We start from the raw sequence: 17,836 nt of genomic DNA on the forward strand, positions 1-17,836 counted from the left end.
ATAATAATAAAAAATTCCAACAATGCTGCTATTATAAAGGAAGAAAGGTGAGAAAGGGAGGAGTGTGGCTGTTGGTGCGTTTGTGTTGAACGTTGGTAATGCTGCTTTAATTGGATTGCTTTAGTTTGATTGAAATCACTTCTAAATTCAAAGAGGAGCAAAAATTGTGAAGATTGAATATATAGTGAATCAATTTCCAAGGTGAATTATGTATGTTACAGCCTACTGAAATTTTGTACTTACGGCCTGCACCGTAATGTAATGATATGGAAGTTCATTTCCAGATGAAAGGTAAGCAGCAGTGTGTCTGCTGGTCACGTTTGTTGTTCTAAGTTGTGTGTGTTATGACAGATGTGGTTGAAAGTTATATTTGGCTGCTTTTTATTTTCCATGCTTTCTTAATGGTGCATTAGTAAGCCACTAGATGGAGGTGTTACTCTGGTTGTGCAGCTGTCTGCTGGTAAGCCATATTTCTTTAAAGGCTGTAAAGATGTTACATTGTACCTATACGTGAAGAACAACAACTGAAATATTGTTTTTCCACTTTTCCTTCCCCCCCTTACCTACATTTCTAAAGAAAACAATCGTTGTCCAGTCTAAAAGAGATGCTAGTGACTTAAGCACTAGGCCGTGATACAAAAACTGACAGGGGAAGGATTGAAAGGGCAACGGAATTTGATTTGTTTGATTTTTTTTTTTTGAGGCTATCATGCTAGTGCTTTTTCACTGAAATAGTATCCAGTAGTGAAAATTTTTGGAGGAAGATGACTTTCCTTCAAGGCTTCATATACTGATTTCTTGAGGGAAAACTGGGAGCTTGTAGATCTACTTCCTTTGCAAAATATGTTTCCTCTTTAATCTGTGTGCATACACATATATGGACAAGTTATGTTGGAAACTAAGGGTTGTAATGTGTCTTTTAATGGCCTTGTCTTAATAATGGAAGAAAATCCACATAGGAACCTGCAGGCATGGTTATGTTGGGTGTTTGCTGTCCTCACCGCCTTGAGAGTGGGGGGTCCAGGCTTCTTACTGCTGCTCTTGTCAGAGTTGATGGAGCAGACAGATGGCTTCAGGGGTTGGTGTTGTATGTTCGCAGAGATGTTATGAGTAAGCTTTGTTGGGGAAAAAAAAAACCAACCCAAAACCCAAAAAATGAACCCCAGTCCTAAGGCATTGCATTGCTTTTGGCTCAGAGATGACCCTCCTACTAGTTACCTTGCAAAGGGAACTTCGTAAATTTGTAAAGGCAACAGCATTTCATACTTGTAAAGCTTTTTTGTAACTCTTTAACAAAACGCATACCTCCCCCTTCCCTTGTTATGTGGGCATAGGAGTTTTCCCAATACTCATACTGGAGTGTGAAAAACGGAGCATCTAGTTTCCTTAACGATCAGCTTTCGCCATGAGGAAGATAAAGCGTAATAAGTTAAAGACTGGTCAAGAGTCCAAGTTCCATCTCAGAAAAAAACTGTTCTTACCTTGAGAATGTGGACTCACATTGACTCTGTCCATCTGCCTGTTTGTTTTTCTGCTCTGTTTTCACAATACCTTTGGATCTGCTGGCCTGTTTTGTCAGGATAGAGATGATCTCTAGAAGATAATATTTCAAGGGAATGGGCAATCGCATGCGTTCCCACTGAAAGGAGGATAATATCTGTGAGACAACAAAAAATCTGCCAGGGGAGAATTCCATTTTGAATACACCAGCAACAAAATGGTCTGAGCAGAGCTTGCAATTTATTAGAATCTAGATAGTTATGTCACCAGATACCTTCATTGAAATCTAACTTTATTGATACCTCTGCTTATGAAAAGACTTGTTTCTTAAAGAAGGTATTGGTGGAAAAAACCACTGATGTAATAAAAATAATCTGTGCAACGTAGGGGTTATCTTAATGCTGATGCTGAGCAGTGGAGCATGTTTTTCCACTACTTGTTTGTGCTTGGACTGTTACATATTTAAAAACCAAGAGCATATATGCTGTGTTAGTAGGGGGAAAGGGCAAGTGTTTGTAATAAATCTAGTCAGGAATCTGTAGTACGGGTACCCATTTTGTTGACTTTGGAAACAAAGAGAAACTAAATGTTCTTAAATGCTTTCAAAGCTCTAGAATGGTAATATTTTTGGTTTGTTATTTGTATGTTTTAAATGACAGATTCTGAGGGACTGTGTGACACTGTTGTATTCCTAAATAAAGCACATACCCACTGATGGCAGCTTTGCAATCTGTAGCATTTTGATATCGATATTTTGGGAGGTTGCTAGCTGCAGTCCGTAACTATACCTCAGCCATTTAGCTACTGAAGCCATCCTTTCCACCCATAGGTTCAGATGATTCCCTGGAAGGTCTGAGATTTATCAGATTTTTCTAGTGGCAGGCCTCATAAGTCAGATTGAAAGATCTCAAATAGCATATGAGTCAAAGCATCAACAGCTTTAAAATGTCACAAGTGGGACAGCTGGTCTTGCTAATGGAAGGGGTGCTAACTCTGGGACAAGTGTTGTTTTAAAATGAGCAGAAAGGGTCAGATATAACAAAAATAAAGAAAAAAAATCACTTAAGGGTTTTATGAAATAAACTGTGGTGGTTTTGCTGTTTTTGAACATGACAGTATTCAAATTTTGTTAACTTACAAATTGCTTTTACAGATCTTATGCAACTGAAAATCTGATAGACGTGCTTATTTGTCTTATGTTGTGTGAAGGAACAAAAATTAAGCATAGCATGTAGTAAATATTGTTAATGATTAACTGCATGTATTCTCAGTCTGACTGTTGAATGTATGCACTTGGAGAATCCAAGTGCGGTTCTGCTTCTAGCTTGTTTGTGTTTGCTCACGCTACTTCATATGTAAACACATTTTACATAACCCATTTTATTGGGTTATGCTATATTTCTAGGGAAATGTTTTGATGCCCTACAATTTGTAAACTATACTAGCTGTTAGAGAGGGCATGTAGTGCAAGCCTCATCTTATCCTGTGCATTATGAAATCTGATATACAGACTTACTAGTGGTAAGAGATAAAAACAGCAAACAGATCAAACAGTCCCCAACTAAGAAATGACCTTAACAGCATATTGGCAACCATCATTAAGGACTTGGAGACCCACATGGATTAGTTCTGGAGCCCTTTGTATCTCAGATTTCTGAGCTGTAGGTTGATCTGTAAACCATTCTGAAAATTTCACGCTTCTGACAGCAATGATGAATTGGTGGCCTTAATTTTCTTAGAAAAGCATTGCTTGATTAAGATGGAAAAAAAAGTATGATTGTTTGAGTCATATAATGAAGTTGTAATAAAATACGAATTTTGTTACTGGGGGGCGAGGGAATGGATGGGGACTTACTCCAGAAATATTTATAACACGGACAGCCTCACTGTTGCTGGATCATTGTGTAAGGAGAAATTTTCTTTGGAAAGTGAAAATTAAGCATCTAGAAATGTTCTGTATCTTTAAATGCTTTTCATTTCCCATTTTACTATCCCTTTTTGTGTTCTTACAAAACTGTAGTTCTTTAAAAACGGTGTTTACTAGTCGTTCTTGCTAGCAACTCTAGTAAGAAAAATACAACAAAAAGGTGGAATTGGCAAAGGAAGACAGCTGCTGTGGGTGCATGCCAGAAATTATTTTCTCTGCTTGTACAGTTGCAGCTCTATTCAGAAGCCAGCGTGGCTCTCTTGCAACTGAATAACCCTAAGGGTTTCCAAGAACTGAGCAAGCAAGCAAAGAAGAACATGACTATAGATGGAAAAGAATTGACGCTTAATCCTGCGTATTTACTATGGGACCTCAGCTCTGTCAGTCAGGTAGGTAAATTCTGTTCCAGCATGTAAAGGTTGTAGTATTTAAAAACTGCAAGCAGAGGCTAACTAGTCAATGACAAGGAACACGGGATTTCTTCCAGCAGCTTGGAGGTGTTAAGAATCCAGTATTTACTATGTTGTAAGAAAACATCTCAAGAGCACTGTCAAATTCTGAAATTAAGGAGGACAAGGATTGGAGTGACATTTAATTGAAATTTTCCTGTTCCCTGCTAAGTGAAAAATTTAACCCTCTGCACATGTTCTGATAAAGTTGTGTGCAGTCACGTCCTGAAAGGCTTAACTGATACTGACTGGCAGATAAGCAGGCTTCTTGTGTGTGGGAAGACAGAGGGCTTTATTAACAAACACGATTATCTTCTTTCCGATGTTTCTTAGATGTTTTTTCGCTTTGCGGCATCATATGTGCTGAGAAAATGCTAATTACTTCTCTTCCAAAAAATTCTGAAGATCTGAAATACAGATATTTGTAAAGAAAGGAGGTTTACTTTGAATGCTTTTGATAGAAGCAAGGATGTTTGGTTTAGTAAAAGGTAATAAAATAACAAGATGTCTGTTTCAAGAGAAGATCTTCTAAAATCTTGGGTTTTTTTTTTTCTCCTGTTAGAATTTAATTTTACAGTAAATATCAAGTGGCATGGGTAAAGTACATGTGCCCTTTCCAGTAAAGCTTGTGGTCGGTATCCTGTTCCTGGATTGCAGTCTGTTCCTGGCTTTTGGGGAACTTTTCCTTGTTAATAAAAACCCTGAACTCAAACTTTATACTTCAGCATGTTGAAATTACATATTATTTTGTAAATGGGTACTTAGCCGATGGATGCTGGTGTTGCTGAAATGTTTTCAGTTGTTACATTTTTGAGAATGTGTAAGCTGCGTTACTGTACTTATTAGAAAAGAAGGAAACTTATTTCTAGTGTGTAGAATCTGTAGTGAAAATGTTAAATGTTCAAATTTTTCTGGAGTTTCCTGTTTCAGTCAGTCATACTTCTCTTAGAAATGTTCCTTTTAGGGCACCTTTAATTGTTGTTTTTAGAAGAGGTCATTAAGTTCTAATAAATGGGAGAAGAAACATATGTTACAGTGTCACGTAACCTAATTTTGTTACTTACCTGAAGAGCTTCTAATTAAAATGTTGTCATTTTAACAAAAACATGGAAACATTTAGCTATCTAATAGTGAATATTAGGTTCAGCTTTGTTAATTTTCTCCTGCCTAAGTTCTTCAAAATATAAGAGCAGGGGATAATTGAAGAGCTGCCACATCATGATGCTTCCAGTGTATCTATATTAGGTGACATTTATATACGGCTTATGATGCAATGTACTTGGAAGGCCCCAGCCTCTTAAAACTGGATATCTGAAAGGTGATGTTACAGATTTGAAATGCAACTTGGCTTTTGATCAAGATCAGGAAATAATTGAGACTAATAATCCAGGAAAACAGGAGGGTGTATTTTTTCTGGGGTTGTTTCTTCAAGAGCCGGGATCACACAAGGCACTGTCATCTTGAAATGTCGTCAGCCGACATCCTAATGATACCAGGTGGTCAGCCATTGATGTCAGAAGATTGTATTGTTCACCTTGATAGTTCAGAAGAGTATGATCCTTTAGAAGAATAATGGTGCTTGATCAATATACTTTTTATTTTTGAATGTCTAAGTTCTCAAATGCTTACACATCCATATGCTAAAGCACACTGTTGTTACCTAGCTGGATCAGAACATTAATGTTCTATTTAAAATCTAAGAAAGGACTTTTTTCTTTTTATAGTCTAAGCAGGATGAAGATATTTCTGCCAGCCGTTTTGAAGATAATGAAGAACTGAGATACTCATTACGATCAATAGAGAGGCATGCCCCTTGGATACGACATATTTTCATCGTCACTAATGGGCAGATTCCTTCCTGGCTTAACCTGGATAATCCTCGGATTACCATAGTGACACATCAGGTAAAAGCCAAACAAAAACCACCACCAAAACCCTGAAACAAACAAAAATACCAGCATGAAAGTGCTACTAGTAAAGATTCTGTCTTTGTTTTGAAATATAGCTATCCCCTTTCAGCTAAAGGCTGCATTTATTTGGAAGGTAGAAGTGACCAACTCTTCCCCATCTCATCCATGGTTTTATTAAACCCCAGTATGTCTTTGTGTTTTGCCTAAGCAGATCATGGAATGTGTTGGGTTGGAAGGGACCTTTAAAGGTCATCTAGTCCAACCCCCCTGCAGTAAGCAGGGACATCTTTAACTAGATCAGGTTGCTCAGAGCCTTATCAAGCCTGGCCTTGAATGTCTCCAGGGATGGGGCCTCCACCACCTCTCTGGGCAACCTGTTCCGGTGTCTCGCCACCCTCATTGTAAAGAACTTCTTCCTCATGTCTAATCTAAACCTACTCTGCTCTAGTTTAAAGCCATTGCCCCTTGTCCTATCGCTACATGCCCTTGCAAACAGCCCCTCCCCAGCTTTCCTGTAGGCCCCCTTCAGCTACTGGAAGGCCGCTATAAGGTCTCCCCAGAGCCTTCTCTTCTCTAGGCTGAACAACCCCAGCTATCTCAACCTGTCTTCATAGGAGAGGTGCTCCAGCCCTCTGATCATCTTTGTGGCCCCCCTCTGGACCCGCTCCAATGGGTCCATGTCCTTCTTGTGCTGAAGGCTCCAGAGCTGGACACAGTACTCCAGGTGGGGTCTCACGAGAGTGGAGTAGAGGGGTAGAATCACCTCTCTCGATCTGCTGGCCACGGTTCTTTTGATGCAACCCACGATGCAAGTGGCCTTCTGGGCTGCAAGTGCACATTGTTGGCTCATGTCCAGCTTTTCATCGACCAGTTATTCAGATAACTGAATGTATATCAACCCTTCATTTAGTCCCCCTCTCCAAATACTGAGGCTTCAGGTAACGTCTGCCCATGTCTAATTTCTTTATAAAGTCTATTTATAAAAAAACCTGGGGAGAATAAAATGTGATCTGAATCCATAAACAGTCTCTCAAGACCAGTAATAACCTAATAAGCTTGTGTTGAGACAGGATGGATTACAATTACTGGAACTAAGATGATAGCCAGAAGAAGGAGCTATGCATTCTAAAAAATTTATTTTAAAAGAGAAAGGGAATCCTTCAAGCTTCCTGAATAAGTGAAACAAAAATACTCCAGTAGCTTCTTATTACAAATTCGGGAGTAGTTTTGGAATCTAGACATGCCATAGGAGCCCTGAGCAACCTAAGTGGTAACAAGATACCAATTCAACTTCTGTTGCTGTCTGCTTCTGAAGTTACTTGAAAGGGATGGAAGAATCCTGACTTTTTGAATGCTGGAACAGGTTCAACTTGCTTGAAATTTTGTGCAGCCTGTACTGCATGAGAAGTGTAAATATGTGTACACTGGGCCTGATCCATTACCCATTGAAAGAGGAGTTTATGTCTTTTCATTGAACCAGGTACAGTTTCTTAGTTAAAAGCAGCAGGCTTGAAATGGTTTTGAGTGGGGAAAATGAGATGGCAAAGGTGGAGGGGTTTTTTTGGCTAAAATATTTTCACTTTTTTTGTCTTTCATACCTCTTCCTGTTCCTGACATTATTTTTTTTTTTTAATAGTAGATAAGTATCAAATATATCTGATGTGCCTGACCTTTTATGGTTTGGGGTTTTTTTTATTTATTTCTGAACCTGTTTTGGGGGCTTTTTGTTTTAGGAAATATTTCAGAATGTGAGTCACTTGCCTACCTTCAGTTCACCAGCTATTGAAAGTCACATTCATCGTATCAGTGGCCTCTCTCAGAAGTTTATCTATCTCAATGATGATGTTATGTTTGGGAAGGATGTTTGGCCTGATGATTTTTACAGTCACTCTAAAGGTCAAAAGGTAAGCCATTGTGAAAGTAAAACTTTTCTACGCTAATATAATAAAAATTTAAGAAAGGGAAAGCAAATATAAGAAGATTTGCTTTCACTCCCCCTCTTACCTCTAAAGGTTCAATATTCTTAACTAGACAATTGTTAGCAAAGGTGCAGGGTGTGGAGGGCTCTGTCTTTTTTTTCACGTGTGCCGTGTTGATGTTTGGGTTGCACTCACAGGTTTCTGGCAGTGTAATGGGTCTTCTGTCAGGCTTCATGCAGTAGTTTATTATCAGTGTCGCTCTCTAATTCTCCCACTTTCTGTTGAAGCACTGGTAAGACTAATGTGATGTTTGGCTGCTGTCGGTCTTCCCTCCCTTTTAAATTCTTTCTGTTTTGTGGAAAACGTTCAAAACAAAACAGAATCAGTTCTTCCATGGGAACACTGAGACCACATGACATTGAAACCGGTCTAATATTTAAATTTTACCATTATTACCTCCGTTCCGGACACCCATAATATCTTTGCCCAATCTATATATAATCATATATTTAATTATTTACTAAAAGATATATTGTTGGATGTTCATGAACATGAAATAATTTAATTTTTCAAGAGACTTCTTATCAACAACTGGGGTTAAGCAAGGAAAACAGGCTGAGGAAACATTAGCAATAGTTGTGCATAAAGACTCTGGCTGCCAGCAGAGTTTTCATCCATGAGCTTCATCTACAAGAGTGGAGGAAAAAATTAAGATTTATATTTAGTATTTATATTAAAGCAGTAAGTACACAAGACATTAGAGACCACTGAATTAAACACTTCATGCAGGCAGATGTGCACACTTGTGTACACACGCAGAAAGAGTGTACAAAATCAGTTTAAGCTACCCTAAAATTACTGTTGCAGTACTTGAGGATGTTAGGAGGCTTTTAGTTGTTCTAAATCTTTAAGGATGTAGGCATATAATTGCAGAATCATATTGTTAGTGCATTTCTATTGTTCTTCAGTTATTCTTCTCAGTTATGATAATAAAGTCAGTTTAAGTGCAATGTTATTTGTGATAACCTTATCAGTAAGTGTTTCAGCAGGAAATGTGCTGCTAAAATCTTGAAGCAGTAAGGCATAAAGGAAAATGTGTGTGGTTTTTAATGCCTCCCCAGTTGAAAATACACACACCCACACACTTTTTTTTATCTTGGCAATTCTTAGATTTATTTAAGTCATAGTGGATCAGATGCTTCAGGGATTATGTTCGACATGTGCTGCTTATCTCATGACTGGTTAGTAATGAAGAAGCATTTTGAGTCAGGAGAACAAGTGACCTGCAGCTATTTCTGAGTTTAAGCTCCTCCTTCTTATCTGATAAAAGATAAAATATTAATTTTCATTGGAATATGGTTTGCAGAAGTGGATTTGGGAAGTCGTGCTTTATATTTCTGGCCATTGGTGCCTTGCTGTATCGCCTTGGGTATTCTTCAGTTCTTCCTTCTGTTTGAAAGGGGTAACATTAACTTCACTGGTGGTAGGGTTTAAATGCTGTTTGTAAAGCTTTGTGAATACTTAAGGCACTATCCATGGGGAGGCATTATTTTAAGTCTCTGTATTGCAAGAAACAACCTCAGCTGAATTCTATTTGCCAGTCCTTGTCTCAGACTGTAATGTTGTTCCAGGTTTACTTGACTTGGCCTGTGCCAAACTGTGCTGAGGGATGTCCTGGCTCATGGATTAAAGATGGTTACTGTGACAAGGCCTGTAATAACTCAGCATGTGATTGGGATGGAGGCGATTGCATCGGTAAGACAGCAATGTTACATTTGGAAGAAGTGAACTGTTTGTTTTTTCTTATAATACTGTAATTTGTCATTCTGCTGTAACTACAAAATTTGCCTAATAAAAGAAAAGTTGGCTTACAGATGAAAACCTTATTTCCTGCAAACTACAAATTTCTATGGAAAGTGACAGCATATAGTAGAACATAGGAAAATCTTTCTTTGGGTACCAAATTTGACTAGCTGAAAGGAAGGGGGTTGAAATTCAAATTATTACTATATATCATTGCATGATATATAGAAATATTATATATTATTTGGACTCAGAATCCAACTAATAACAGGACTGTGAAGCTGCATCATTAGTTCTTAGATCGAATTTTCAGGACTACAGGGTAGGAAAATTAAGTGGTACTTCTAGATTGAAGAAGCGATACCACTCTAGGGCTGTCTAAAATCGAGAGTGCAAGCATGAGAATAAGTAAACCAGTTTTCTGCCTGCCTTTTTGAAGTTAAGACAAAATATGTTGGAGTTTTTGTTGCAACTTTAAGTTGGTTCCTAAGCTTCTGCAGTGCAATTGGGCACGCTATGGATCTTACACTAATTCATAGAAGTCTAGTTAGCATTTGCCCCTTTTTAATTTCACTGGTCATAAATAAGGTTGACTCTTCGGTCTAGCTTTAACACTGTGGCTTAAAATGTGCCTTTCCTCACAAATAAGGATTTCAAATGACTGGGTTTTTTTTTGTTTTTCTTTTCTCTCCTTGTAGGTAACAGTGGGGGTAGTCGCTATGTTGCTGGTGGAGGTGCAGTTGGAGGCATTGGGAATGGACCACCATGGCAGTTTGGGGCAGGAATAAGTGGTGTTTCGTACTGTAACCAAGGCTGTGCCAATTCATGGCTAGCAGACAAATTCTGTGATCAGGCCTGCAATGTCCTCTCCTGTGGATTTGATGCTGGTGACTGTGGCCAGGGTACGTAAAATACGTATCTGATAAACTTTCTGTAGGGATTCTTTTGAATTGCCCGACTTTTTTGGTTCGTTGTTACTCTCAGATTAGGCTAAGATGCCCTATACAGTTGTGGAAAAGAGCTGCTAGCAGCTGAAGAAAGAAGTCAGATGCTTCTTGTATTCATTAATTCAAACCTGAACCAATATTATATGCTGCTTTATTTAACAAAACTGTTATTGACCAAGCATGGGTGGGGTGCTCAATACATTACAGAGGCAGCAAACGTCAAACTCCTTGTGCCAAGAGGCTTACAGTTTAAATGGAGAAATTACATTTCAGCTATGCAAACAGTCTTTACGCAAATAAGGACAGCTGACTTGATACCCATAATGGTTAAGAAATTTAAAGAACCTCTCTGATGCTGACAACATGAGTTCAAGCCTGGCTCTGGGCTCTTGTCAAAGGCTACTTTCAGTCACCTGTGAAGTTGTCTGAAGTTTATTTTGATATGAAAGACTAGCAGGAGTGAATGAAGTGATTGAGAGTGCTGTCTAGGATAGCCAGGGGAACAGAAATGGAAGAATGTGACCTGTTTGGAAGAGCAGAGGTTCCCCTGCATCTCAGCTCACACAAATGCATTACTGGCAATTCTGTTGCTGGCAGTGGGGTTTTGCTCGTGTGAGAGTTGACAGATAATCTGTCTTCTGCTGTGGGAGGGAGAAGTTTGATTGAGCCTATCTGATTTTTGAAGTCTGAAGTCAAGATGCAATGTAGTAGTGAAATCCAACTGTTATAATGTAAATCTACTAAAATGTGGCAAAAATGGGCATGTTACTTATGACTGATACATAATTTTAAGTTATGTGTGATAACGAGCTGCTTAAGCTCTTCAGGTAGAGACTGAAAGAGTGATAAATGATACTGGCTTTTAGAATTACCACTGGAACGTCTGGCAGCTTTATATATCTGAATATATAGTCATTCATTATTAAAGATAGGTGAGCAGGAAACTGGAAGCTACAGTAAGTGTTCTTTCACAGAACTGTCTCCCTGCTAATATAGTGAATCTAGGTGGGCATGTTACAATTAAAGACTGAAAGATAAGTGTCACGCTGCAAATTGACAGAAATTTGTTTTGTTTCTTCATGTTTTCCAGACCACTTTGAAGAGATGTATAAAGTGACACTTCACCTTAATCAGACCTACTATGTTATTCCCAAAGGTGAATGTCTGCCCTACTTCAGCTTCAGCGAAATAGCCAAGAAAGGAATTGAGGGTTCATATAGTGATAATCCAATTATCCGACATGCTTCAGTTGCTAATAAATGGAAGACTATCCACCTCATAATGCATAGTGGCATGAATGCAACTGTGATCTATTTTAACCTTACGTTCCTAAACAAGAATGATGAAGAGTTTAAAATGCAGGTAGCTATCGAAGTTGATACTAGAGAGGAACCAAAACTGAACACAACTTCCACGCAAAAATCCAACTCTGATTTTAAAACTATAACATCTGTACCAGAAGCTGAAATGATATTTGAGGATATTCCTGAAGAAAAACGCTTTCCAAGAGTCAGCAGACGACGAAATGGCACCAAAGAGAGCCTACATGAAGAGGTGATAATACCATCAGTAAACGTGTCTCTCCTTCCTGAAGATGTTCAGCTAGCACTGCAGAACCTGGATTTAAAACTACTAAATGGTGATATCACTCACAAAGGATTTAACCTATCCAAGGCTGCTCTCCTGAGACCTTTTCAGTTCTTAACTACAGTAAAGAGTATTACAGGCCTGGAAAAGAAGGGCATGCATAATCGTTCAGAAGATCAGAAGAACCATGCCAGCTGGCAGAAGCCTTATAAAGATATAAGCAATGGCAAAATAAAAATTATAAAAGCTAATGAAGAAGTTCCTTCAAAGCTTACAGGAACAAAGGGGACTGGTGTGACAATGAACACAAATAAACTTATTTATAAAGTAAAGCCTAAATCCACACTTCCCTCCCAGAGCACAGGAAATAAAAATGAAACTCGAGAAAAAGTATTGAATGCACTCATATTAAGGGAAACCCAGAAATCAAAACATACTGCGAATTTAGATAATGGAGAAGATGCACAAGTAATGGAAGGAGGAAAAGCGGATATGCAGGTGGATACAAACGTAAGGGAGGGGCTAGTGGGAAGAAAATTACAGTCTTATGCTGGAAGTTACCAAGGCTTTTTGCCATGGGAGAAAAAGAAGTATTTCCAGGACCTTCTTGATGTGAGTATTTGAACGTCATTGCTTATTGGAATGGTTACATCTTTCTGCATTTGGTGGAATCCTATTAATATGATCTATAAATTTGGAATGTGTCTTGCCTTTGAGGCAAACATTGAGATTTTTTGAAAGCTCCTTTGACTTTTCACATAAAATCTTATTTGTTTATGATTTGGGTGTCTCTTAAGTAGGTGGTAAAAACTGAATAGTCATTTCTTTTCCCTTTCTACTGCTTTTTTTAAGTCAGATTCAGTTTTTATTCATTGTATGTTGGCACAGTGCTATTGTTCAGACTATGTATATATACAGTATTACAACAGAAAGCTTAAATTTTGTTTTGATTGCATTTATGCAAATATGTATCCAGTCTATTAAAAAATGTAAAAAAAAAAATAATGTATAATGGTAAGTACTTGGGCTCTAAAATTTAAATTGAAAGTCTGCCAACAAAATTGAGTATCCAGACCGTGTCAAGAAATCATGTAGGAAGCATCCTCTGCTTCCAACCAAAGCATTTTGGCAGAGCTTTGAACACATGTAGAATAGAAGATAGAGACTGTGCTTCACTTGGTAGCAACTGCTTTGCACTACACCAAACGGCAAAGGGGCTATGTTGTCAAAAGGCTACCTCTTTCCATTCATCTGAGATTGGATTTTGCATGAGGAATCTTTATATTCATAGTATTTCAGTTTATCAAAGGTGGATGAATAATCAGTAAAAAAAAAAGGTAATATTACAAATAAATCTGATGGCAAACAGGGCCTTTAGTGTGAGTGTGTGAGGTGTCAGAGCACAAATATCAAGGACATTTTTTATAGACTGCTTTTCCTGAAAGCATGAAAATTTTAAGGGAAAGGCTACCTTTTTTCTTTTAAAGAGAGAACTAAGGAATATGAATAAAAATATTCAAAACTTTTCTTCCTGTGTTCAAATGTGGAAAGAGTTGGCACCTGGCTGAAATGTCATTTTTCCTATGTGTTTAATGTTTTCGATCTTTTTTGGCAATGTAGCCTTGATTTATTCCTGTCCTGCTGTTTAGGAAGAAGAGTCATTACTCAAGCAAATGTCATACTTTACTGATGGTAAACATTTTGGAAGGCAGCTGAAAGATACATTTGCTGATTCCCTTCGATATGTAAATAAGCTTTTAAACAGCAAATTTGGATTTACATCTCGGAAAGTCCCTGCTCATATGCCTCACATGATTGACCGCACTGTTATGCAAGAGCTACAGGATATGTGAGTGTGTCTTTGTTTGGAATAACGTAGAACTGTAGTTAATTCTACCTTTCCGTTGATGCTTTGTTACAGCTATTTCAAATGTGTTGATGGCTACTCGTTAAAGTTATGTTTTGAAAAGGGAAACAGGGAATTTATTACAGCATGATAGTTGTGCTAAAATAAGGAGACTTTGAGGACCTTTTTAAACTTCTTGATGAGAATTTGTTTTTAGGTAAGGAATGATTTACTTTAAGAAACTGGAGTACTAAATTAGTTTACGTTCTTTTATAGGTTTCCTGAGGAGTTTGACAAGACGTCATTTCACAAAGTGCGGCACTCAGAAGATATGCAGTTTGCTTTTTCATATTTCTACTATCTTATGAGTGCAGTCCAGCCACTGAACATTTCTCAGATCTTCAATGAGGTTGATACGGACCAGTCAGGCATTTTGTCTGACCGAGAGATTCGCACATTGGCCACGAGAATCCATGAGCTACCATTAAGTTTGCAGGTACTCTTTCCTTACCAGTAACTTTTAGAGTAACTTCAGTTTTAAAGTCCAAGACTGTTAAAATGAGTGAAATCTTTATTTATCCTTCCTTGTAGCATCTCTAACATTTGGCAATTCTTAAATTTTACCTGGAGAATACAACATTGTGTTCTACTTTATCATTGTTATATGGAGTCAACAATTAAACTGAGTTCTAGCAACATGAGAAAAATGGATCACTGGTGTCCAAGGTTGGGAAAACAGTTAGTGTGAGTTTGTCAGAAAAGATGTTCACTGGTAAAAGCCACTGTGAAGAGTGGGATCCTGCTCTGCTTACTCTTGTTCTTGCACATAATAAAAGACAGTCCTTGCTCTGAGCAACTTGTGGCCCAAAGAAAGAATTGAGAAAAAGGGTAGCAAAGAAGTCATACTGGTAAATACTATGACCATATACAAGGATTCACATTTCTGTGTTTCCAGGAACCTGATAAACAAAGGGACATGGTCTTTGTAGGACTTATGCTCTTAGGGACAGTTAGTAGAGAATGAAGAGTACTACTTCTGCTTTACAGAGAGAAATCAGCACAAAGCAATAAAAGAATTTTTTTCTTCAAATAGCACATAAAATCATTGTCATAGCTGGAACGCAGCTCTGCTTCAGTGTGTTCCTGATCTGTACTTTAGTCAGAAAAACTTCTTCCTTTCCTTTCAGTTCACTTTTCTGTTTGTTTCCTTCATTTGGGATTTAATATGCCACTGCTGGTTTGGGAATTCTGTACTGTCCTGACATCATCAGTAAAGGTGTGTTTTCCGTTTTTAAATGAAAGTGACTTTAAGTCGTGCTTTATCTGGTCTCAGTACAACTATGCCCTACACATTTGCTTTACTTTAGGCGTATGGGGAGTCCGGTAGCATGGAATTTTGTTATGTAGATAACACTAAATATGTCTGTGCACCCTGGATTTTTAGAACTATGTCAGTGAGAGAACAGGATTATCCTTTTTTTTTTTTTTTTTTTTTTCCCTCTTTCTGTTAGGATTTGACGGGTCTAGAACAAATGCTAATAAACTGCTCTAAATCTCTTCCTGCCAACATCACTCAGATCCATGTCATTCCACCAACTCAGGAAGCATATTATGATCCCAATCTGGTAAGAAACATTGGTCTTGAAATATGCTTGGTTTCTTTCCTGAGCATTTACTGGGCTTGAAAAGCTGGTTGGATTTCTGTAAGGAAAGTATGTACAAAAATCTCTACTTGTGTGTACAGGAGGTAAGTGTTATAAAATGACAATTTTACAAGCTACTTCCTGACTTATAAAGCCATTAATCTCCTTCAAAAACAGACAAGCTGAGCTTCAGTATGTTATTATATATGGGATTTAAAGTCATCCTTGTTAAGAAAATTCACTGTTGTGAACCTAAAATACAGTAAGCCAAATAGCTCTCTGACTATAACTTCCCAGTAAGTCCTTATCTGAATTATAACCTATGTATTTAAAAACAAAACAAAATCCAAAAAAACCACCAAACCATCAGGTGGACGTCTTTAGAATAATTCTTCCTAATTTGAAGGCTTCAGACTAACTCCTTTTAAATTCCAAAGATGGGCTGACAGGAACCCCATGAAGTTCAGCAAGGTGAAGTGCGAAGTCCTGCACATTGGGAGGAACAACCCTTTGCACCAGTGTTATGCTGGCGGCTACCCATCAGGAAAGCAGCTTGGAAGAAAAGGACCTGGGGGTCCTGGTGGACACCAAGTTGAACATGAGCCATCAGTGTGCCCTTGTGACGAAGAGGGATAATGGGCCGCATTAGACAGTATTGTCAGCAGGTCAAGGGAAGTGACCCTTCCCTTCTACTCATCACTGGTGAGGCCACACCTGGAGTTCTGTGTCCAGTTCCAGGCTCCTCAGTACAGGGGACGCATGGCCATATTGGAAGGAGTCCAGTGCAGGGCCATGAAGGTGATCAAGGGACAGAAGCATTTCTCCTTGTGAGGAAAGGCTGAGAGAGCTGAGATTGTTTAGCCTAAAGAATAGTCTCAAAGGGTAATCTCATCAATGAATATAAATATCTGAATGGAGGGCACAAATAAGATGGAGGCAGACTCTTCTCAGTGGTGCCCAGTGACAGGACCAGAAGCAGTGGGCAGAAACTGAAAACATGAGGTTCCCTCTAAACATCAGCACACTTTTCTACTGTGAAGCTGACCAAGCGGTGGTGCAGGTTGCCCATTTATGGGCACTCTCCATCCTTGGAGATATTCAAAAGCCATCTGGACATAGTCCTGGGCAACTGGCACTAGGTGTCCCTGGATGAGCAGGGGCGTTGGACCAGATGAGCTCCCAAGGTCCCTTCCAACCTTAACCATTCTGTGATTCTGTGAAAATTGAGGTCTTAGGACTAGATGTTCTATGTTCCTTAAGGATTTAAGTTCTTAATTTCTATTTTAGTGGTTAAATTCTCATTAAAATCTGCTGGAATTATATATATTTGAAGAAAAGGAAATGTGGATTTGAGAATTTGAGAGGACATTACATCCAGTATAGCCTTACTTCATTTTGCATCTTTATTACTCTCAATTTGGTTTGCAAAATTCTATGAAGTAAAAATTTTGAAGAGTAGTAATAAGGGATGGCTGCTATGAATATGTTTTAAGATGGGGTTAAAAATAAGTCTCAGTGGTTGGGAACAATGTCAAATAACTAATCTTTTTGGAGAGTTATTAAAATATTACTAATCTAAGCAGTGCTACCTAATGTACTAATGTTATCAGTCAGTTCAAATAGTGACAAAATAGTGTTTGTGTTTAGCACAGAGGCCTAATTTATTTTTACTTCTGTTGTCTGCCACAGCTAAATTTCTTGGAATGAATCTACTACCATAGAAATATTCTTCCCTGAGAACAGGGACTTTATTTCCCAGAATTGTTTCAGCATAGCTTGTGTTAGAAATAAGGTCTCATGTGTATCAGCTTTTCTGCAGAGTTTGCCTGGCCAGTGTTACTGCTCTACCGGAGGAATGTCAAAGACAGCTGTCAAATGAGCTAAAATTTCTGAATATTTTATTGGGGATGAGATCTAGAAGTTGCAGTGTTTTTGCCAAAAATAATGTGTATTTTTTATGTAATATTTGCATGCATAACAAATCGTTATGCGACAGTTTGTTTGGTTTTCCCCTCAACAGTTGATCGAGAAACTAGGGCTTTTCATTCCAGGAAAGTGTACGCAAGCATTTCTAGCTAATATAAGTTTTCCACAAAGCACACCTTTAAAACAGACCCTGTAATTTTCAGTAACCTATAATCTAAGCAATGTTTTCTTACAGCCTCCAGTAACAAAAAACCTAGTGACTAATTGCAAACCTGTGACTGACAGAATCCGTAAGGCATACAAGGACAAAAACAAATACAGGTATGTTGTTACAGTCCTGTGAAAAGCCATGCTAGGTTTTATAAAGCAATAAGAAGTA

The 17,836-nt window shown here is 38.2% G+C and overlaps 1 protein-coding gene across 6 annotated transcripts in view; it reads left to right on the forward strand.

The window, feature by feature from the left end:
• GNPTAB (N-acetylglucosamine-1-phosphate transferase subunits alpha and beta) overlaps nucleotides 1–17,836 on the forward strand; it is a 48,156-nt gene that overhangs the window by 18,939 nt on the left and 11,381 nt on the right. For all 6 annotated transcript variants that reach the window (XM_074581804.1, XM_074581795.1, XM_074581844.1 and 3 more), the window contains 10 exons: nucleotides 3,655–3,816; nucleotides 5,601–5,780; nucleotides 7,520–7,690; nucleotides 9,337–9,460; nucleotides 10,207–10,410; nucleotides 11,546–12,654; nucleotides 13,692–13,891; nucleotides 14,165–14,384; nucleotides 15,400–15,513; nucleotides 17,693–17,778. In XM_074581804.1, coding sequence (XP_074437905.1) covers nucleotides 3,655–3,816; nucleotides 5,601–5,780; nucleotides 7,520–7,690; nucleotides 9,337–9,460; nucleotides 10,207–10,410; nucleotides 11,546–12,654; nucleotides 13,692–13,891; nucleotides 14,165–14,384; nucleotides 15,400–15,513; nucleotides 17,693–17,778 — 2,570 coding nt within the window. The remainder of the gene's footprint in view (nucleotides 1–3,654; nucleotides 3,817–5,600; nucleotides 5,781–7,519; nucleotides 7,691–9,336; nucleotides 9,461–10,206; nucleotides 10,411–11,545; nucleotides 12,655–13,691; nucleotides 13,892–14,164; nucleotides 14,385–15,399; nucleotides 15,514–17,692; nucleotides 17,779–17,836) is intronic.

This window comes from Larus michahellis, chromosome 1 (assembly GCF_964199755.1).
Source record: "Larus michahellis chromosome 1, bLarMic1.1, whole genome shotgun sequence".
NCBI lineage: Eukaryota > Metazoa > Chordata > Aves > Charadriiformes > Laridae > Larus > Larus michahellis.